The 23,697-nt window shown below is 42.3% G+C and overlaps 1 protein-coding gene across 2 annotated transcripts in view; it reads right to left on the minus strand.

Moving 5' to 3' along the window:
• Nucleotides 1-12,628: 12,628 nt before the first annotated feature.
• OVOL2 (ovo like zinc finger 2) overlaps nucleotides 12,629-23,697 on the minus strand; it is a 31,806-nt gene continuing 20,737 nt past the window's right edge. For both annotated transcript variants that reach the window (XM_037131050.2, XM_037131049.2), the window contains exon 4: nucleotides 12,629-13,526. In XM_037131050.2, coding sequence (XP_036986945.2) covers nucleotides 13,213-13,526 — 314 coding nt within the window. In that variant the 3' untranslated portion in view covers nucleotides 12,629-13,212. The remainder of the gene's footprint in view (nucleotides 13,527-23,697) is intronic.

The raw sequence follows: 23,697 nt of genomic DNA on the forward strand, positions 1-23,697 counted from the left end.
CAATTGACACTGTGGTGGGCATATCTTTAGCCCTCACAACTGCACTTATGAAAATTTACCCCACAGACATGTACGCACATATGTGAAATGACATGTATAAACTTACTCACTTTAGCATTCTTTGTAGTAACAAAACATTGGAAATAACATAAATGTCCATTGGTAGAAAACAGATAACCTCTATTATAGTATATCCATACAACACAATACCAGATAGCCATAAAGAAGAATGAGAACACTTTTTTGTTTTATTATAGAAAAGACTCTTAGATATATTATTAAAAGAAAAATGCAAGGCTCCAAACAGTATGCATAATGCTATCTGCTGATTAAAAAAAAACAGTAGAGAACAAGAATAATATTTATATTTGCTGAGACTTCTGCCAAGATGGAGGTGTAGGTGGAAACACTTTACTTCCTCGCACAATCAAATCTAAAAACAATAAAGTTTCAACAACAATAAACGCAACCAAACCACAGAAAATCAGAAAATACGGAGTCCGAAAATATAGAACTGCTCAGCTAAACTGGTGAGAGGGGTGAAGCCAGCAGTGGAGGGGTCGGGCAAAAATGATCCCCTGACCCGGGTGGGCGGTGCGCAAACAGCCGAGTGGGTGGATCCCAGGTGCGGAGTAGCTACCCCAAGGCACAGTGTGGCTGGCAGTCTGAGGTCGCACATTTGCGCGCAGATAACCAGTGAAGAGACGTGCATTGAGACAGACCGCACAGGCCCTGGCGCAAGGTGTTGGGTTTGCACTTTTACCCTCAGATAAACAGGAGGGGGCAAGCAGTGAGGCTGACTGGGCCAGTGGAGAGGACCACGATTGCTCCCTCTCTGACCCCGCCCCCACATACAGCATCACAAACCAGTGACCTGGGTGGCCCCGCCCTGGTGAACAACTAAGGCTCTGCCCCTCATACATAACAGGCACAAGCAGACCAAAACATGGCTCAAGAAGAACTCAGAGCCCCAGAGCTGATAAATCCAAGCAATGAAGAAATAGCCAAACTTTCAGATGTGCAGTTCAAAACACTGATGATTGGGATGCTCACAGAACTGGTTGATTTTAGTCACAAATTAGAGGAACATATGAAGGCTAAACTAATTGAAATGAGTGGAAATACACAGGAAACGAATAGTAATGGAAAGGAAATGGACTCAAATCAAAAGAGTGGACCAGAAGGAGGAAAAAAATGACCAAACAGAAAAGGATGAAGAAACAAGAATTCAAAAAAATGAGGAGAGGCTTAGGAATCTCCAGGACATCTTTTAATGTCCCAACATCTGAATTATAGGGGTACCAGAAGGGGAAGAGGAACAGCCACAAGTGGAAAACTTATTTGAACAAATAATAAAGGAGAACTTCCCCAATCTGGCAAAGGAAATAGACTTCCAGGAAATCCAGGAAGCTCAGAGAGTCCCTTCTTGGACCCAAGAAGGAACACACCAAGGCACATCATTACATTATACAAGATTAAAATAAAGGAGAGAATCCTAGAAGCAGCAAGACATAAGGGGACAGTCACCTACAAAGGACTTCCCGTAAGACTGTCAGTGGATTTCTCAAAAGAGACCGTCCAGGCAAGAAGGGGCCAGAAAGAACTATTCCAAATCATGAAAACCAAAGACCTACAACCAAGATTGCTCTATCCAGCAAAGCTTTCATTTAAAATGGAAGGACAGTTAAAGTGCTTCTCAGATAAGATCAAATTCAAGGAGTTCATCATCACCAAGCCCTTATTATATGAAGTGTTAAAGGGACTTATCTAAGAAAAAGAAGTTAAAAAATAGGAACAGTGAAAGGACAGCAAACTCACAGTTATTAACAACCACATCTAAAACAAAAGCAAACTAAGAGGACAGCTAGATCAGGAGCGAACCATAGAAATGAAGATCACATGGAGGGTTAGCAACAGGGGAGTGGGAGAAGGAGAAGGGGGGAGAAGGTACAGAAAATAAGTAGCATAGACAGTAGATAGAAAATAGATAGGGGGGAGGGTAAGAATAGTATGGGAAATATAGAATCTAAAGAACTTGAGACACGTGTTCATGAACTAAAGGGGGGATGGTGGGGGAGGGGTGTGCAGGGTGGAGGGGAATGAAGGGGGAAATAGAACAAATGTAATGGCATAATCAATAAAATTTTTAAAAATTTAATAAAAAAATATTTATATTTTCTTAAATATGCATAAAGAAACTCATGAAAGTTCCACAAAAAGCTAACAGTGGTTGGTATTACAGAGAGGAGGGGCTTGACAGATGAGGGACAGATTTAAAGGGACAATCTTTTTCAAATACATTTGAAAATATTTTTTATTTCTCTCTCAAATACCACATCATTTTCTGTAAGTGATTCACTCCTTTAGCTTCAAAAGAGGTTCTCTACCTAAATGTAAATATTTCATGGAGAAATACCTTGAGCTTAAGGACTTCCATAATTTTTAAAAAGATTTTTACTTATTTTTAGAGAGAGGGGAAGGGAAGGAGAGAGGGAGAAAAACATCAATGTGTGGCTGCCTCTTGTGTGCCCCCTACTGGGGACCTGGCCCACAACCCAGGTGTGTGCCCTGACTGGGAATCAAACTGGTGACCTTTTGGTTTGCAGGTCTGCACTCAGTCCACTGAGCTACACCTGTGAGGCCTATCTTTTTTTTAAATTATGTTTTATTAATTAAATAAAAGAAATTTAAAAAGAAAAAATAAATAAATAAAATTATATTTTATTTATTATATTATTATAGTTATCCCAATTTTCCCCATTTGCCACCCTCCACACAACACTCCCCACACCATTGATCATGTCCATAGGTAATGTGTTTAAGTTATTTGGCTTCTCCATTTCCTATACTGTACTTTATATCCCCATGACTATTCTGTAACTATTTGTACTCCTTAATCCCCTTACCTCTTACCTCTGTGGAATTTCCCCCACAACCCCCTAACATCTACCAACCATGAAAACACTCTGTATCCATGACTCTGTTTCTGTTCTTCTAGTTTGCTTAGCTTGTTTCTTCAGATTCAATTGCCGATATGTATTTATTGCCATTTTATTGTTCATAGTTTTTATTTTTTTTAAAATAAGTCCCTTTAACATTTCATATAATACTGATTTGGTGAATTTAGTTTTTTTGTCTGGGAAGCTCTTTATCTGCCCTTTGATTCTAAATGATAGCTTTGCTGGGTAGAGCAATCTTGATTGTAGGTCCCTGTTTTCATCATTTTGAAAAGCCACGTATTTCTTGCCAATTCCTTCTAGCCAGCAAAGTTTCTTTTGAGAAATCAGCTGACAATCTTATGGGAACTTCCCTGTAGGTAACTAAATTCTTTTTTCTTGATGCTTTTAAGATTCCGTCTTTATTTTTAACCTTTGTCATTTTCATTATTATGCATTTGGAGTGGGCCTCTTTGCACACATCTTGTTCGGAACTCTCTCCGTTTCCTGGGTTTGCATGTCTATGTCATTTACAAACCTAGGGAACTTTTTTAAAAAAATTATATTTTATTGATTATGCTCTTATAGTTGTCCTGAATTTTCCCCCTTTGCCTCCCTCCACCCACCGCCTACTACTCCCTCAGGCAATCTGCCCACCATTGTTCATGTCCACGGGTCATGCATATACGTCCTTTGGCTACTCCATTTCTTATACTGTACTTTATAACCCCATGGCTACTCTGCAACTACCTATTTGTACTTCTTAATCCCCTTACTTCTTCACCTATTTCCCCACACCCCTTCCCATCTGGCAAACAACAGTGAACTAACTTCTTTTCTTTTCTTCTTTTTTGCTTTTAAGAGTCCTTTGTAATCTTTAACGTTTGGCATTTTAATTATGATGTGTCTTGGAGTAGGCCTCTTTGCATCCATCATAATTGGAACTTTGTGCTTCCTGGACATGCATGTCTATTTCCTTCTCCAAATTAGGGAAGCTTTCATAGATTTCCTATTTCTTGCTCTATCTCTTCTCCTTCTGGTACTCCTATGAGGCGAATGTTGGACCTCTATAAGTTGTCCCTGAGGCTGTTAATACTATTCTCATTTTTTAAATTATTTTTCTTCTTCTTGTTCTGCATGGTTGTTTTTTACCTCCTTATGTTCCAAATCATTGATCTTATTCTTGGCTTCATCCATTCTACTTTTGTTTCCCTGTAAATTGTTCTTCATTTCAATTAGTGTATCCTTTGTTCCTGATTGGGTCCATTTTATGCTTCTGAGGCCCTCACTAAGTTCCTTGAGTATCCTTATAAATGTTTTGAACTCTGCATCTGATAGATTGCTTATCTCCATTTTGTTTAGCTCTTTTTCTGGAGTTTTGATCTGTTCTTTGATTTGGGCCATGTTTCTTTGTCTCCTCATTTTGGCAGCATTACTGTGTTTGTTTCTATGTATTAGGTAGAGCTGCTATGACTTTGTCTTGGTAGCATGGCCTAATATAGTAGGTGGCCTGTAGGGCCCAGTGGCACAGCTTCCCCTATTACCAAAGCTAGGTACTCAAGGTTTGCCCTTTGCATGGGCTGAGTATAGCCTCTTCTTATAGTTGAGACTCTAGTGCTTCTGACAGATCAATGGAAGAGATTTACACAGGCCAGTCAGCTGCAAGGACTGGCTGTGACCAGTGACTATCAACCTTCACCATCCATGGAGGATCAGCTGTGCAGGGGCAGGGTGGTGATGCTTCTATGTGGTCTGCAGTTGTCTGCTGGGCATGCTGACCCTGGGATTTTAGAGAGATTTTCTTTCATTGTTTTTCAAATAGATATTCAATTTCTTGCTTTTTCTCTTCTACTTCTGGTACCCCTATGATGTGAATGTTGGAATCTTGAAGTTAAAGTACTTCCATCTTTTTTACTCTTAAAAATCCATTACTGATCCTGGCCATGTGGCTCAATTTATTGAAGCATTGTTCTAACACCAAAAGGTTGCAGGTTCAATCCCTGGACAGGACACAGACCTGGGTTCCAGGTTCCATCCCCAGTCAGGGCATGTTAACGTGTAAGGGAGGCAACTGATCAATGTTTATTTCTCTCTCCCTTTCTCTCTCTCCAAAATCAATAAACATCTCCTTGGGTGAGAACTTAAAACATTTTTTAAAAAAGAATCCACTACTGTGATTTCTCTCCCTTCCCTTGGAAACCTCAAAGTGTACCAGCCTCAGCTGCTTAGAGAATTGGCTGCTAAACAGCTTGGTGGTCGTGCCTTTTCCCCTCTCCCGCAGGGGTACCCACAGCCAATGACTGGCCCCTGGCCTCAACATTAGACAGTGTTTATTTTGCCACTCATACTGCCAAGCTTTCTGTAAGATCAGGCTGAGGCTAGACTGCAATTTAACACATATCTTTGCCTAATTTGTACCTCCTCTATTGTACCTTGATCCTTTTCCTCATTGGTTTACCCCTAGAGCTTCCCCAAGTAAATCCCTTGCCTCAAAATTTTTCTCAGGTTTTGCCTGTAGGAACTCAGCCTAAGAAATCAACCAAGACTTCCAGTCAAGATGGTGGCATAGATAATCTTTGTACTTGCCTCCTCCCACAACCACATCAAAATTACAAATAAACTACAGAACAAACATCATTCAGAACCACCCGAAATCTGGCTGAATGGAAGTCCTACAACTAGGATATTAAAAAAGAAGCCATGTCAAGGATGCTAGGAAGGGCAGAAATGCAGAATGGGCTGGTCCTACACCCCTGGGCAGCAGATAAAAATCTTGAGGGCTATCAGCTGCAGAGGTCCATCCTGAGGAGCAAAAGGTTCCAACCCCATACTGGGCCCCCTAGCCAAGGGTTCCAGTGTCAGATAGAAAAATCCCCCATAATTTCTGGCTATAATAACCAGCCAGGAATAAGGCTGACGAAGACTGAGGGCTTATGGAGTCCAAGGCAGTTCCTCTTTTAGGACCCACTCATGGAATTACACGGACTCACTCCCTCTGAGCTCCAATGCTGGCACAGCAACTTGAAAGGCTGAGTGGGCACCAGAAACACAGGCAGGACCTGAATTGTCTGACATAAGGTGGGTGCTGGGGTGGGGGCAGCTTTCTCACAGAGAGAAGTGCTGCCATTGTTCCTTCGATGAGACCTCTCGTCACAGATCCAGTAGGCACCATGTCTGAGAATCCATCTACATGCCTCACATTCTTTACCCAGCCCTGGTGATCCCTTGAGGCCACATCCCATACAACATTGGGGCTCCCTAAGTTGCTTTCAGTGGCTTATCCATGCAAATTGTTTTTATTGCTTCATGGTTTGGACCTTCCAAAAATCTCTCAAACAAGCAGCATATGGCTTTAGTTTGCTCTGTACGTCTCACTAGGTGGCTTTAGGCCAGGCACTAGAATCAGCAGGTACCTTTCCCAGGCACCTCCAAACTCAGGACAAGTAGCAGCCGTCTGCAGATCACTTTGTTGCTCATGCCAGGTGTCCCCAGGCAGAACAAAGTGGAGGCTGACCTTGGCTAACAGGTCCCCAGAGGCCCCAGAGTCAGTGAACCCAGTAGACAGCTTCAGAACACATCAAAACACCACCACCCAACCACCTCCACAAGTGACACACTCAAGGGGTGGACTCAGTGAACACAAGAGCCCTGCTGCAGTAAATCCTGCTCTGTAAAGTGGGCTGTTGCACAGCTCGTCCTCCATGGTGGTTGGTGATCACAGCCAGTCCTTGCAGCTGATTAGTCTGGGAATATATCCCTCTCATCAATGTGCCCAAAGCAATCAAGTCTCAACTACAAGAGGAGGTTGCACCTTGAGTGTCCAGCTTGGGTAATCCAGGAGGCTGTGCCATTGGACCCTAAAAGACACCTCCTACATTAGGCCATTCTACCAAGCCCGGGAGATGGAGCAGTTCTACCTAATACCTAGAAACAAACATGGGAAGGCTGCCAAAATGAGAAGACATAGGCTTTCCCAAATGACAGAACAAAACAAAACTCAGAAAAATAACTAAATAAAATGGACACAATCATTCCATTAGATGCAGAGTTTAAAACACTGGTTATACTTCCGGCCAAGATGGAGGCATAGGTGGGAAACCTGTACCTCCTCACACAACCAAATTTAAAGACAACAAAGTTTTAGTAATAAAAACACAACCAAAACACAGAAAATTGAACTGTATGGAAGTCCAACAACAATGAACCATTCAGCTAGATTGGTAAGAGGGGTAGAGTCAGTGGCAGAGCAGGGTTGGGCAGGAAAGATCAACTGAAGGACCCAGGAGCACAAGTGGCGGTTGATGGATCCCAGGCATGGGGTGGCAATGGGCGGACCCACTGAGGGTGCAGGTGGCTTGCTGACCATGGTCACACATTCGCATGTAGATAAACCAAGCAAAAGAGCGAACAGTGAGACAGACCACTTAGGCTAGGGCCCCAGCAACAGGAATTAGAGCCTGAAAGCACCAATTGGAAAGACTTTTGGAGTCAAGGTGCCAGGAGAAGCTCCCAGGCTCACAGAGAGTTCATTGGAGAGACCCACAGGGTCCAGGAGGGTGCACAGGCCCACACATCTGGAAACCAGTACCAGAAGAGCCCAATTTGCTTGTGGGAAGAAGCAGAGGGAACAGAAATCTGAGAGAAAGAGGAACAAACGCCATTGCCCCTCTCTGACCCTGCCCCTACATACAGCATCACAACCCAGTGACTGGATCGCCCCACCCTGGTGAACATCTAAGGCTCTGTCCCTCATATGTAACAGGCACAAACAGACCAAAACATTATGGCTCAAGAACAGCTCAACGCCCCAGAACCAATAAATCTAAGCAACCAAGAGATAGCTAACCTTTCAGGTGCACAGTTCAAAACACTGGTGATCAGGATGCTCACAGAATTGGTTGATTTTAGTTACAAATTAGAGGAACAAATGAAGGCTAAACTAATTGAAATTAAGGGGGTAATGCACAGGAAATCAATAATGGAAAGGAAACTGAGACTCAAATCAAGGGAGTGGACCAGAAGGAAGAGAAAAATGACCAAACAGAAAAGAATGAAGAAACAAGAATTTTTAAAAAATGAGGAGAGGCTTAGGAACCTCCAGGAAATCTTTAAACGCTCCAACATCTGAATTATAGGGGTACCAGAAGGGGAAGAGGAACAACCACAAGTGGAACATTTATTTAAACAAACAATAAAGGAGAACTTCCACAATCTGGCAAAGAAAATAGACTTCCAGTCAGTCCAGGAAGCTCAGAGAGTCCCAAAGAAGTTGGACCCAAGGAGGAACACACCAAGGCACATCATCATTACATTAGCCAAGATTAAAACGAAGGAGAGAGTCCTAGAAGCAGCAAGAGATAGGGGACAGTCACCTACAAAGGAGTTCCCATCAGACTGTCAGCTGATTTCCCAAAAGAGACCTTACAGGAAAGAAAGGGCTGGAAAGAAGTATTCCAAGTCATGAAATCCAAAGACCTACATCCAAGATTGCTCTATACAGCAAAACTTTCATTTAGAATGGAAGGGCAGATAAAGTGCTTTTCAGATAAGATCAAATTCAAGGAGTTCATCATCACCAGGCCCTTATTATATGAAATGTTAAGGGGACTTACCTAAGAAAAAGAAGATAAAAAATATGAACAATGAAAGGACAGCAAACTCACAGTTATTAACAACCATACCTAAAACAAAAGCAAACTAAGGGGACAGCTAGATCAGGAGCAGAACCACAGAAATGGAGATCATATGAAGGATTAGCAGCAGGGGAGTGGGAGGAGAAGGGCGGAGAAGGTACAGAGAATAAGTAGCATAGATGGTAGACAGAAAATAGACAGGGGGGAAGGCAAGAATAGTATGGGAAATATAGAATGTAAAGAACTTGTGACACATAGACATAAATGAAAGGGGGTGAGAAATGGTAGGGGAGAGGTGTGCAGGGTGGAGGGGAATGAAGGGGGAATAGGATAACTGTAATGGAATAATCAATAAAATATATTTAAAAAATTTTAAAAGTCACTGGTTATAGAAAACAAAAAACACTGGTCATAGGGGGGCTCAGTCATTATTGAGAACTTCAATAGTGTAAAAAGGGATTAGTCAAAAATGAAGGGTACATGGTATTGGGAGATCTGGACAACTACATGCAAAAAAAAAACAAAAAGAAAGAAACTTGACCATCAACTTATGCCATACACAAAAATAAACTCAAGATGGATAAAACCACTGATGGATGGTTGGCAGATGGGAGGGTGGTTGGGGCATAGGTGAAAAAAGTGAAGAAACTAAGAAGTACACATTGTTAGTTACAGAATAGTCATGGGGTATAAAGTACAGCACAGTGAATATACTGAATAATATTCTAATACCCCTGAATGTTGTCAGATGGGTACCAGATTTATTGGGAAGATCATTTAGTAAGTTATTTAATGTCTAATCACAGGGATATACAGCTCAAACTGATATAATAATGTGTGTCAACTGTAATTAAAAAATTAAAAAATAAAGATATCATCAAATAAACTACAGTGATCGATAACAAAGCAAAATTAATCAGTAGGAGACACTTCTGATGAACACAAGCATTAGTTTCTACACTGGGCTGAACTAATACCAGGCAAAAGCAAACATAGTGCTGGGTAGACTCTGTATAGGCTAATAAATGGTTTATAATGAGGGTTATAAAATGCAGATGATGACTCATCCATCAATCTACACCTCCACCACCTATGGACTTAAGATTCCAGGGTCGCCAGCCTGAGATCCAGTGCCCTAAGTCATGACCCAGCACACTCTGGCTGAATCTCCTGACCACTGACTGACAGCAGGAGAGACAAACAGGGATGGGAGGAGAAAGGAGTCAAAAACAAAGGTGGACCTCATTGGTTTGGACTCCCACGGCAGAGACTGCAAGCTATCTACCATAACCCATTCCCGAATTCTGGCATAAAAGAGCATTATGGCTGAGAAGGCTGCATTTTCTCACCGACCACTACCCCCCTCAACTCCCAAGCAGAAGTAATATGGCAAAATCCTTGCCCTGGAATGTGAGTGGAAGGGCCATGTGCCACGTCCAGGCCAGCAGCTTTAGAGAGAGTGACCTTTCCACACCTGTACCAGACCTGGTGTCACCCTGTCCAGGCCTCCTCAGCATTCAGTTCTATGTACTGAAGGCTGCTTATGGCCAACCTGCCACTCAGCCTGAGGGCTTTTCCTGGCACAGGAAGTATGCCCAGGAAGCCAGTGCACAGGGCAGGTTGGAAGGGCCCAGAAATGAATGTCCTTATAATGCCACCACCTCAACTAAACCCCCAGGGATGAGGAGGTAGTGGACAAATGGTTTCCTATGCCCTTATGTGGGGTAACTCTGAGGCACATCTGTACTGTCTCCTAGAGATTCCTGCAGCAAATAAGCTCCAGTTGCGCACAGCAGTAACTTTCTCAATTTAATTCCCTTTGCTTGTTGTCTTCCCATCCCTGTCACATTTCCCTACTGCCCTACAGATGCTTCCTGGGATCACCCTCCACAGCGATAGACTTGAATTTGAACCCTTGCCTCAGAATCTGCTTCTGGAGGAACTCAAACCAAGATAACTCTCCTATAGGCTGAAACCCACAGAAACCCAGTTTCAACTATGCCTATGTTGACAATGTCCTAGGGCTTGGCAGAGTAACAAAGAGAAGAAGTCTCAGTCCCCTAGTGATGGCAGGGAGGAGAGTCACTCATAAGCCTGGAACTGCTAGGTAAAAAAATAACCTTCTTTCTGCCACTGCACTTTTTAGAAATTTTTGTTACTGCAGCTACACCTTGTCTTAGCTAGTATACCTGCCCAACATCCATTTTTCTGTCTGGTTACAGCATCCTGCCTTTCTGCTGGGGAACCACTTTCCCACCGCTCCCAGGCCAGAGGTATAGCTGACCTGCTTTCTCTACCCCTGCTTCAGGGGAGGCAGGAAGCTTATCACTCAGGCCTGGGCAAAGAGTGCCCCATATCTCTCAGAGCAGGGTGATTGGCTCAGGTGCAGGCCCAAGAGCCAAATCAGGCCAATCAGAGACAAGAAGTATTAACCCAAGATCTTTGGTTACAAGACAAACCCCGCTTCTGTTAGGCTGCTGCACAATGGGATAGAAGTCCAGTGGGGGTGGTCATACAACTTCCAATTGAGCCAGCCTGTGAAAGAAGCCACCTGGGGGAAAACCTGATAAAAGAGAGAGATGAAGGATGATAACATGTTTAAGCACTTATACCCAGCCACTCCTGAAATGGGAACAACCCTAGACTTATTATTTAATACATTTTTTTTCTGTTAAAGACATTTTAAACCTACTTTCTGTCACCTGCAACCAAGAGTTCTGTTTATTAAAAATCTGATCCTAAAGAGAAAATCATATCAGCTAGTTCACAATTCCCTGTTCAAAACAGCCTGCAGGTCAGCTGCCCCGACCAGAGTAATTTAGATATTCCTTTATAGGAATGTCCATTTTTGTTGTCCAAAGACCCAGATAACTGAGGAAAGCAAATCAACCACCTTCTAGCTTCTCTTTCCTCTGTATAAAGTGTTAGGAGACACAACACAATGTCAGCAATTTGCCCGTGGAACCAGGGTTGAGCCCTCTGCACAAGCTCTGTGCCTATAGGCTGCACTTCATCCCGTTGTGCTGCTGTGGGCCCCTTTCTTTTGCCACCCAGTGCTGGCCTCTGCTGTCACCTCATCAACTCACAGGCACAGAGAGCTGACCCTTAGTGCTCTAAGGATGGTTCCAGGGAACATGTGCAGCACCCCCTAGGTCGTAGGTGTCCTGCAAAGGGGTAGATTTCCTTCCTTTTGAAAGAAAAGTGCTAATTCAAAAGAGAAGTGTTATAGAATATGCTACTGTCCAGACATCATCATAATGCCTGGCCCACAGTATGAGAGAAGAGAAAAGCGAAGGAAGGTGAAAGAAAAGGAGAAAAAGAAAGGGAAGAGGGGAGGAAGGAAGATGATGGAAGATGGAGACAGAGAAAATAAGAAAATGGCCTCATCAGCCAAATGTTTCCCTCAAACAAGGGGTGACCTAGTCCCGAAGCAAGATTTTCTTTTCTTCCAGGGTGGAAATGGACCTTAGGCACTCAGGCCAGGCAGTGCCCAGGGGACGCGGGGCAGGACAACATGGTATAGCTGATCAGCACTTCACTCAGTTCAGGGTACAGGGTTACTACCTCTCCCCCACACCATGGTTTCCTAAGGCTTCTGGGCCTTTCCTACTACCTCTCCAGGCATGGAAACACCTGAAACTTCCTCACCACCTCCTCCACCATGGCCTGCTGCCTTTCTTTTGGCCTATCATGGTCTCATGTCGGTTTATTGTTAACCTCCCAGGCTTCCTAGGAGAGGAGATACAGGTAGTTAAAGGTCACTGTACTCAGCAGTCACATGCTGCTGCTGCAGTCCCTCCCACGTGTGCACTGTGTGTGCCAGTGAGCATTCCTCACACTCCAACATTTATTACATAATGTCCCCAGTGCTGGACTCACAGAAGGGAAAAGTGCCTTGAGTCAGTATGTGCCAGCTCCAGAAAGCCAGAGGCATCTCTGGAGTAACACCACGGCCACAAAAAGTGACCAAAATGTTTGAGTTACCTACTGATTTGACTCCAGGAGTCTCTGCCCATCAGTGTGGAAGTCAGCTGTTCAGTGCTTTCTTTTCACCAGCTATCTGTGCTCCTTCCCAACACTTAAGATTTGCCTCTTCAAACCCACCCACTGAAACAAAATAATCAAGCCCCAAATAACCTGAAGTCGAATGTCACACAATAAGCCTGAAACAAGGAACTATATAGCTCAATGCTCTCTTGTTTTGTTATTATAAGGAAAGTTTCATGAGGACATTTCATTTATTAAAATAATTCCTATAAACTCTTTTGGGATAATAAAATTATTTTTGCTTAAGTAGCATTTCAAGTGGAAGTACTTTTATTTCAAGGCACCATAACATGATGGTTTTTCTAAGAACACCTCTGGCTCCATGTGTAAAAATCCTAAAAAAAAAAAGAAGAGTCCTGCACAGTGACCACAGCCACCCTTTAAATTTCACTAATATGGTGGTGTTCAGTAGGACATGGGTTAAAGGGGACCTGACACCACTATTACAATCAACAGTCTTGGAACAGATCCCCCTGCTGAGGCCCCAAAAGGACAGAGATCAACTGAACACCTGTAATTAGAAAGAGCCAGTGGGGCCCTCAAAACAAAAAATCCATGTAAACATGTCAGCACTGGCATCTTTCCCTTTTTCCTCCTCATTTCTCCTCCTCCTCACTCAGGTTCGCATTCCCTTGGAGTGTGGATGTCAGCTTGTTTTGCAAAAGAGCTGCCAGTTTTTTGGATGTTTTTTTGAGAAACGCACTGCCCGGGTGGGCACTGTTCACATGCAGGTACAGGTCCTCCTGGGTGGGGCCTGTGTAGCCACAATCCTCGCAGACATAGAGTTTGTCCCGGCGTTGCTTGTAGGCATACTGTTGCTGCACCCCATGGATTTTCTTCAGGTGGGACTCCAAGGAGCAGCGCTGGGTGAAGGCTTTGTTGCAAATGTCACATTTGTAGGGGCGAATGCCTGCAAGGGCAAAGGGCAGACACATCACTGGTTGGTCATGGCCAAGCCAGAGCCTTCCAGCTAGGCTCACCAAAAATTATCGTGTATAACCAACCCAACAGCAAAAAAAAAAAAAAAAAAAAAAAAAACCCACAAAAATACTACCTGATTCAAAATCAGGAAGAAGAACTGAACAGACATTTTTCCAAAAAGGATGTACGAATGGCCAACAGTTGCATGAAAAGGTGTTTAACATCAATAGTCATCAGGGAAATGCAAATCACAACCACAGTGAGATACCACCTCACACCTGTCAGAATTGCTATCATCAACAAATCAATAAATCAACAAACTAGTGTTGGTGCAGATGAGGAGAAAAGAAAACTCTCATATGCTGTTGGTGGGATTACAAATTGGTGCAGCCACTATGGAAAACAGTATGCAGGTTTCTCAAAAAAAATTAAAAATTGAACTACATTATGACTCAGCAATTCCACTTCTGGGTATTTATTCAAAGAAATCCCAAACACTAATTCAAAAAAATATATGCACCCCTATGTTCATTGCAGCATTATTTATAATCCAAGATATGAAGCAACCTAAGTATCCATTGATAGCCAAATGGGTAAAGAATTGGTGCAGCCCTGGCCAGGGTGGCTCGGCTGATTGTCATTCTATAACCCCAAAGGCCAGAAGTTCGATTCCCAGTCAAGGCACATATCTGGGTTTCAGGCTTGATTCTTAGTGGGGGTGCTTGCACAAGTTGATCAATATTTCTCTCTCACATAGATGTTTCTTGCTCCCTCTCTCTCCCTCCCTTCCCTTCTCTTTAAATTCATTAAGCATGTCCTCAGGTGAGGATAAAAAAAAAATTTAAAAAGAATGCAATCTTACCACATGCAACAACATGAATGAACCTAAAGAGTATTAGGCTAAGTGAAATAAGACAAATAACACATGCTTTCACTTATATGTGGACTCTAAAAAATAAATAAACAACAAAACAGACAGGCTCATAGATACAGAGAGCAAACTGATGGCTGTCAAATGGAAGGAGGATTGAGAGGCTAAGTGAAAAAAGTGAAGGAATTAAGAAGCATAAATTGGTATTTAAAAAATAGTCATGGGGATGTGGATGTAAATTACAGCATAGGAAATATAATAAATAACATTGTAATAACTATGCATAGTGCCAGGTGGGTTCTAGACTTATTGGAGGAACTACCTTGTAAATTATATAAATGTCTAACCATTATGCTGTACACGGGCAACTAATATAAAATAATATTAAATGTCAACTGTCATTAAGTTTTTTTTAATTAGAAGTAGGTGTAGGACTTCAGACCAAGATGGGGGTGTAGGTAGATACACTTTGCCTACTCTTATGACCAAAAGAAAGACAACAACAAATTTAAAAAACAAAAAAATAACCAGAATTATCAGAAAATCAAACTGTAGGAAGGTCCAACAACCAAGGAGATAAAGAAGAAACATTCACTCAGACTGGTAGAAGTGGTAGAGACTGGCAGCCAGGTTGGACAGAATGTGAGGAAAGGAGGTGGATGGAGGACCAGGCAGGGGATGTGGTGAATGGTGGACTGGCTAGTCCCATATCTGTATGCAGATAAACCAGGAGGAACAACTTGGGAGTGAGACAGACCGCACAACCCAGAGTTCTAGCACAGGGAAATAAAGCCTCAAATCCTCTGGCTGAAAAAATTTGTGGGTATAGTGGCAGCAAAAGAAACTCCCAGCCTCACAGGAGAGTTCATTGGAGATACCCACAGGGTCATAGAACATACACAAGCTCACCCACCCAGGAACTAGCACCAGAAGGGCCCAATTTGAATGTGGGTAGTGGAGGAAATGACTGAAAGCTGACTGAGAACTGAGCAAGTGTCAGTGTTCCCTCTTGGGCCCCTCCCCCACATAAAGTGCCACAACAAGCAGCAATCTGGGATGCCCTGGCAAATACCTAAGGCTCAACCCCTTACTAGGTAACAGACTCACTGAAACAAAAATATATGGCCCAAATGAAAGAACAGATCAAAGCTCCAAAAATAGAACTAAGCGATGAAGAGATAGTCAACCTATCAGATGCAGAGTTCAAATCACTAGTAATCAGGATGCTCACAGAAATGGTTGAGTATGGTCACAAAATAGAGGAAAAAGTGAAGGCTATGAAAAGTGAAATAAAGGAAAACACACAAGGAACCAGTGAAGGGAAGGAAACTGGGACTCACATCAACAATTTAGAGAAGGAAGAAATAAACATTCAGCCATAACAGAATGAAGAAACAAGAATTCAAAAAAATGAGGAGAGGGTTAGGAACCTCTGGGACAACTTTAAACATTCCAAAATTGGAATCATAGGGGTGCCAGAAGGAGAAGAGGAAGAGCAAGATATTGAAAACTTATTTGAACAAAGAATGAAGGAGAACTTCCCCAATCTGGTAAAGGAAATAAACTTCCAGTCAGTCCAGGAAGCTCAGAGAGTCCCAAAGAAGTTGGAGCCAAGGAAGCACACACCAAGGGACATCATAATTACATTAGCCAAGATGAAAGATAAGGAGAGAATCCTAGAAGCAGCAAGAAAAAAGGAGATAGTTACTTACAAAGGAGTTCCCATAAGGCTATCAGCTGATTTCTCAAAAGAAACCTTGCAGGCAAGAAGGGCCTGGAAAGAAGTATTCAAAGTCATGAAAGACAAAGAACTACATCCAAGATTACTCTATCCAGAAAAGCTTTCATTTAGAATGGAAGGGCAGATAAAGTGCTCCCCAGATAAGGTCAAGTTAAAGGAGTTCATCATTACCAAGCCCTTGATATATGAAATGTTAAAGAGACTTATCTAAGAAAAACAGAGTGATAAAAAGTATGAATGGTAAAATGACAACAAACTCACAATGATTGACAACTGAACCTAAAACGAAACAAAACAAAAACAAATGAAGCAAACAACTATACAGGAAAAGAGCCACAGAATTAGAGGTCACATGGATGGTTATTAGTGGGGAAGGGGAGGGAAGAGAATGGGGGAAAAGATACAGGGAATAAGAAACATAAATGGTAGGTACAAAATAGACAGGGGAGGTTAAGAATAGTGAGGAAATGTAGAAGCCAAAGAACTTACATGTATGACCCATGGACATGAACTAAGTGGCGGTGGGGGGGCAGTGAATGCTGGTGGGAGGGGATGCAGGACAGAGAATAAAGGGGAGAAAAAAAAATGGGACAACTGTAATAGCACAACCAATAAAATATATTTTTAAAAGTAGTTGTATTAAAATTCACATTTAAATTGTTTTATTTTACAATAATAGAATTTACTATGCTTTTATTATGTTTGCTTTAATGGGTGTATTTATCAAAGAGATTTTCAAAATCTACTTATTCCACTTAACACTATTCCTGGAGTTTCCTCCATTTTGGTGCTTACAGCTCGATTTCATTCCTTTTTAATAGCATCACACCATTTTGTTGTGCAGCTATACCCAAATCCCACCTTTTAAAACTATAGAGGTTGAGGGAGCATTGCACCAGCCCACACCCCCACATCATATGCCATACTGCCTTGTACAGCCTGGTTCGAATGTGGTCCATGGACCAATGGTCAAACTGTATCACCTGCAAGCTTGCTGGAAACAGTCTCAGGCCCCACCCAGATGCACACTAAATTGAATGCAAAGCTGTGGCTCTTCAACCCAGTAGGGTTGTGAAAACACAAGTTCAAAGCCCCACCTGTGGTTCTGGGATAAGGCTGAGACTTCATTGCTAACATGCTTCCCAAGTGATGCTGAAGGTGCTTGTACAGGAACTTCAGCAAATTAAGGGTAAGGTAATTATTCCCCCCACTCCTCCCAATATCTTCTCTTCAAGGTTAAATGCCACCAATTCCTTAATGATGGTTTGTAGGTGGGATAGGGGAGCTAAGAGAGCTCCAAGAAAGCTCTGCTTATTAATATTTTTAACATATATAGATGATAAAAGAAGTCAAAATGGAAAAAAAATTTCCCCTAATTCTGTCCAACAACCTGAACAAATCAAGTCATTCATTTTTCTTCCAGTAAAGAAACACATATCATTTCCTTTAACACTCTGTGATAAAAACTGTGTTGGGCCCTGGCTGGTGTAGCTCAGTGGATTGAGCACGGGCCTGTGAAGCAAAGGGTTGCTGGTTCGATTCCCAGTCAGGTCACATGCCTGGGTTGCAGGCCAGTTCCCCAGTAGGGGACACATGAGAAGCAACCACACATTGATGTTTCTCTCCCACTCTTTCTCCTTCCCTTCTCTTCTCTCTAAAAATAAATAAATAAAATATTTTAAAAAATAAAATAAATAAAACTTGCTTAAAAAAAGAACAAAACTGTGTTGGATCAGTGTTATGGTGAGATGTTACTCCAGCCTACTGAAGCAGAATGCAGGCCTGTATTATATTTCACACATTGTAGAAAAACTGCCCAAAATTAAAGAGACATTTTGAAATAAATTGAATGAACAAGAGTTTACATCTATGGAGCTAGCTTTCTAGAAATTTAAAGGCTATGAGACCTTTCCAGTCTACGGCCATACCACCCTGAACGCGCCCAATCTCGTCTGATCTCGGAAGCTAAGCAGGGTCGGGCCTGGTTAGTACTTGGATGGGAGACCTTTTCAAAGGAATAATATGCCCACATACATGGCATCTGGCTGCCCCAACCTCTGGCAGATCAAGCAACAAATCTGATTTGATTTCAAACCCACAGCCCCTCAAAATAGAAATTCACCCAGAGACCAGTTGCTCCTTTCAATAGTTAATGGAAAAAACCTGCTTTTAAAATATCTAAACTGATCACATGGACAAATTAGCACACTTACACCAGGCTTTAACTTGGATGCAACAAACTCTGGATTATCCTAGAAATAGATGCTTCCAAACTTACAGCAACCACCTGGAAGTGGCTGAACTACTTTGCCTGATCCCTTAGGCCCTGGAACAGGCCAGTACGCCAGAACCACCTCTGGTGAGCACAGGGTCTTGCCTCCTTCCTCTCTCCATTCAGTAGGTCAGCCAAGCATCTTCTTTGAGCAGAGCTCCCTGCAAGGCCTACACAGCAAATGCCAGAAGATTTCAGAGCCCTGCCTCTTCTGGACAATAAAGAGAATGGGGGTGACTACAGCATGGGTTTTCCCCCCACCCCCAGGGAGGGGTGGGAATGAGCCTGGCTTAGAGGAAGGGTGACTCACAGACAGAGATGGAAAGGAAACAGTAGGCTCTGAAAACTCTAGTTATAGCAATTCTGACTTTTATAAACCTGCTTTCCCTCCCTTCTCTGTGAGTACCGTATTCAAACCTCACCCATTGGTGTAGGCAGACACTGCCATGCAGCAGCCCTTTGGTGACCTTTCTGGAGTTGGGAACAAGCCTCTGCCTCCTGAAGCCGCCATCCTCCACAAATTCACTGGTGGAAGGTAAAGGTGGCCAGACAGCTGCCCTGATCAAGGGGAACGGATGCCAAGGCCTCCCCGACATTGTGGCCTCACCCGCCTTAGTGCTTTTGAGCAAAGGCCAATCTTGTCTATGTCTGGAGCCACTAGGGTATTAAAAAACACCACCCCTTCCCAGTCAGGGCACATGCCTGGGTTGCAGACCAGTTCCCTGCAGGCCAGTTCCCAGCAGGGGACACACGAAAGGCAACCATACATTGATGTTTCTCTCCCTCTCTCCTTCCCTTCCCCTCTAAAGATAAATAAATAAAATATTAAAAAAAAAAAAAACACCACCCCTGCTCCTGGCACAATTAACCTACTGACACCTAGAGAGCAAGAGAGTTCAAGGCCACTAAAAACCCAGGCACCACACAACTGCTCCTCATTAACTGAGTCAGTCCATGGTCAAATTGTTGGAAAACCTCCATAAGCTCCAGTTTTCTTACATGTAAAATGGGGATAACATTCATACCCCTTTGTAAGGATGCTCTGAGGATTAACCGAGACATCACATGCAAAGGGATGGTACATACTACTGCTCAACAGGACACAGCTACAACAGCTTACAGTCCAGCTCAAAATAACACAGATACACTTCATTCATAAACTGGCTGATGGGAAGACGAGCAGTTAGTATTTGTCCTTAAATTGTACCTATGTATATATTTTTATATTTGTATGCACTTTGTAATTTATTACTTATTTCACAATAAAAAAATGGGGTGGGGGACGGGATAATTTTTAAATGGTGGTCATTAAGTGGAGAGAGGAGGGAAGGGACTTCATTCATTATCTTCTCTTGAATGTGTGTTATAGGCCTGTATTACCCAGTCCAAAAAATATTGTGTGTTGGGTTATCAGAAAAGGTTTCTCCTTTTTAAATCTGCTATTTCTGCTACCGAAATCAAGCATTAAATAATTGAAAAAAATTCTTCATTATTGGTGCCTTCTGCTTGTCTTCCTTGCTATAGCTAAGTGGTCCATTATTTAAATGGTCCACTTTATCCAAACATGAACGTCAGTGAGAAACTTTTTACAGGCCTCCTTGTGGGAGTGGATATTTAGGGTGCCCTCTTTGGAAGGTAATGTGCCAATACCCATAAAAAAATCATACTGTCATACCCTTTGGCCCACTTCAGGAACATTAGCTACAAAGAGACTACACAGGTAGGCAAAGGTTATACAAAGATATTTGTGGTAGTACTGTCTGGAATTTTAAAAACAAATAAAATGAAAAATGCTGAAACTGGAAATAAGTGTCATCAATTGGGAAAAGGGAAAATGGTGGTGCCTACATATTTGAAATTATGTCATAATCTCATGTTTAAGAAATGTTCTGACAATTAAAAAAAGTAAGGTGTGTCTACCTGTGCAGATGTGAAACAATATCCAAGATATACAGTGCATTAAAAAAGCAATGTGTACTTAAAATTTCTATAAAATTTCTTTTTTAAAAAGTTTATTTATTTTTAGAGAGAGGGGAAGGGAAGAAGAAAGAGTGGGAGAGAAATATCAATGTGCAGTTGCCTCTCATGTGTCCTCTACTGGGGACCTGGCCTGCAACCCAGGCATGTGTCCTGACTGGGAATTGAACCAGAGAGACCCTTTGCTTCACAGGCCCGTGCTCAATCCATTGAGCTACACCAGCCAGGATAGAAAATTTCTTTAAAAAAATTAATAGTGTTTCACTTTCAGGAGTGGAACAAAGGCATGAGGAGGGAGGCTTACTTTTTTTTTTCCTGCCATTTTTCCCTTCATGTTACTTTTTAAGCTAAAAAGTAAGTCAAAATAAAACAGAGGAGGGATGGTTTGATGAGTGAAGGAGGCAATCCCACAAGACAAACATTCAACTGGCTAGAGGTAGAGAATACTTATTCTTTTTCCTTCATCTCTCCTGCTTCAAACTTTTCCCAATCTGCATTTTCCTCAATCCAGTCAACCCTTCTCTTTAGTCCCCAAAACAAAGACACTATTGTTTCCTCTTCTTCAATCAAAATGAGTTTCGTTTGCCTTCGGTCCCTCTCAAGGTGGCTGATGGAAGATAAAACAGAAGTCATCCTAGTGGATGGGGCAAATATTCCACTTTGGCCATTGCCGCGTCTCTATTTCCCTGACCTCAGAATGAGAATATCCTCACCTTCTCTCTGTGGAACTCAGAAGCCTCTCCAGGAATGGTAGGAACCTTGAACCAAGTCCTCGAATACTGTCACAGTTGTAAAGTTATAATCAACATGGCATATATCCCTGAGCACCCTGACCCCAGAAAACTGTGCTGGGGGTCCTACAGATATGTGTGCCTTTTCAACTCTTTATAGTGGCTTACACTTTCTTCCCTATAGCTTTTACATTGGCTGAAGTCATTATACAAAGGAGAAAAATTAAATACTTTCAATAAACCTGGACTTCTCTCATGAGCCTGGCACATCTGGTCATACTAGCAAACAACGTCCAGACCATACTTGACATGTGGCCCTCAATAAATGTGATTCTGTGGTTCTAACATGCTCCCAGGTGCTGCTGGTGCATGCACAACATGCATTTTGAGTATGAGGGCATAGACAGAGTGCAGAGCCTGGCACAAGCAATTGTTAGTAGCATTATTTTTTACTCAAACCCAGATCTCCCTCCACCAAAAGCAAACCATTCCTTCAACAGATGGCTACTCTTAGAATGCATCCCAGCTGATTCAACCTAAACACTTAAATCCAAAAGAATATTCTCTAAAAACAGGCTCATGATGGTTTTCATCAGCTGTGAATTGAATATACACTGGTTTCTTTAAAGCTCATCTCTCACTTGCCCCCTCATCCACTTTGACCAACAGTCATGATTTCCCATGTTGGCCTCAGTGATACTGTCACCTTAAATAGGGCAAGTCCCTTTATTATGTGTGTACCAGATGCTGTTGGTCCCCACTCCAGACCCTTAATGCAAGCCAGCATCTCATCCCCCAACTGTCGTGTTTAGCGACCTAACAGTGCCTGGTTGCCCCCTTCTCCAAGGAATGGGCACTGAGTAATTGACCTGCCTGCCCAGGGAAGAGGCAGCCCTCAGCCAGTGCCTAACTGACATGACGTAGAAGTGTTTATAGATTGATTGCGGATAGATAGGAAAAGGCTGTGGTGCTGTCCACACCTGGGAATCGCAGCGGGATAAGGCTGGTGCTGGAGGGCACAGTCCTGCTCCACCCTCCGCCCTGCCCAGTTCCTTCCTCCCTTACATGTTTCTTCTGACTGCTCTCCCTCAAAAGTCATTTTATGAGAATCTGCTTCTAATGAACCCAACCTAAGACAATTTGGATTGAAAATAGCCATTCGTTTTCTGAAATATTTTCACAAACTGTTATGGAGTTTTTTCTGCTCTAGTTTCTCTCTTCCAATCTTGAATCAGATATCATTTGGCCCCATCTGATACACACTCCTCTGGTTTACTCTTCTCTTGGAGAAGTCATATCCAGAAAAGATGTCTTAATCTTTTCTTTCATCTGCTTGAATATTAAGGTAAGACATTTTCAGGCTCTGGTTTCCCTGGATCTTTTCCAAGATGTTCCCATGTGTTTTGAGTCTTTCCTTAGATGCCCTGTCCCCTTAGTAGTTACAGGGCACAGGAGGAGATGGGGGTGAGGAGGCGAGGAATTAATCCTGATTCTTGGATGGTCCCACTATCTTCACCTACCTCATCAATATTGTAGCTACAATCTCAGAAGGGTCCTGGGATCCCAGAGAAGTCTTTGAATCAGTTGCAGCCTGGCTAATCAGACTATGAGCAAACATACCCTTTGCTCAACTGTCTATTGTGTTTGTGTTAACAGTGTCTATATCTTTGCTTCTGGTCTAAATACAGCATTCACTTAATAGTCATAAGCAAAATCCAACATTTGTGTCGCATCCAAAAGCAAGACTGACACAGAATTCTGGTGACATCATTTGGAAACAGGGAGATTGTTCAATAAACTAAAAAAAAAGTCTGGAAATCCCAAACTTTTGCTCATTTTACAGATTATCTTTTTTGTATAGAGCTCAAGAGATGGCAGGGCAGGTGTCTCACACCAGAAGGCCAGGCCTGTTCCTCTAGCTCCAGGCACAGCAGCATCCCCCAGCTAATCTGCAGTAAACCCACGGGTCCTCTTTCTGGTTCATTATTACTTGAAGACACATCTCCATCAGAAAATAAACCAGGGCAGGGAAAACAGGTTGAAGATATTTTCATAGTTCTATTTTTTTTTATCAATTTAAGAGTCAAAATTATGATTAAGATTTTAAAAAATGGTTATCTGTAGATTTCAATGATCTTAGTGCTGTCCAGTAGAAATCAGAATGCAAGCCACTTTGTAATTTAAAAATATCTAGTAGAGCAAAAGAAATTGAAGCAGTAATCAAAAAACTCCCATTACATAAAAGCCGCGGACCAGATGGATTCACAGGAGAATTCTACAAAGCATTTAAGGAAGAGCTAACCCCCATTCTTCACAGACTATTCCAAAAAATCTAAAAGGATGGAAAACTCCCAAACTCCTTTTATGAAGCCAGCATCATGCTAATTCCAAAACCAGATAGAGATACAACAAAGAAAGAAAACTTCAGGCCAATATCGCTGATGAACATAGACGCTAAAATCCTCAACAAAATATTGGCAAATAGCATCCAACAATATATCCAAAAGATTATACACCATGGCCAAGTGGGATTCATCCCAGGGATGCAAGGTTCAAAATGATGGTTCA

The sequence above is a fragment of the Artibeus jamaicensis genome, unplaced genomic scaffold (assembly GCF_021234435.1).
Source record: "Artibeus jamaicensis isolate MK-2021 breed Jamaican fruit bat unplaced genomic scaffold, CSHL_Jam_final contig_65, whole genome shotgun sequence".
NCBI classification, from domain to species: Eukaryota; Metazoa; Chordata; class Mammalia; order Chiroptera; family Phyllostomidae; genus Artibeus; species Artibeus jamaicensis.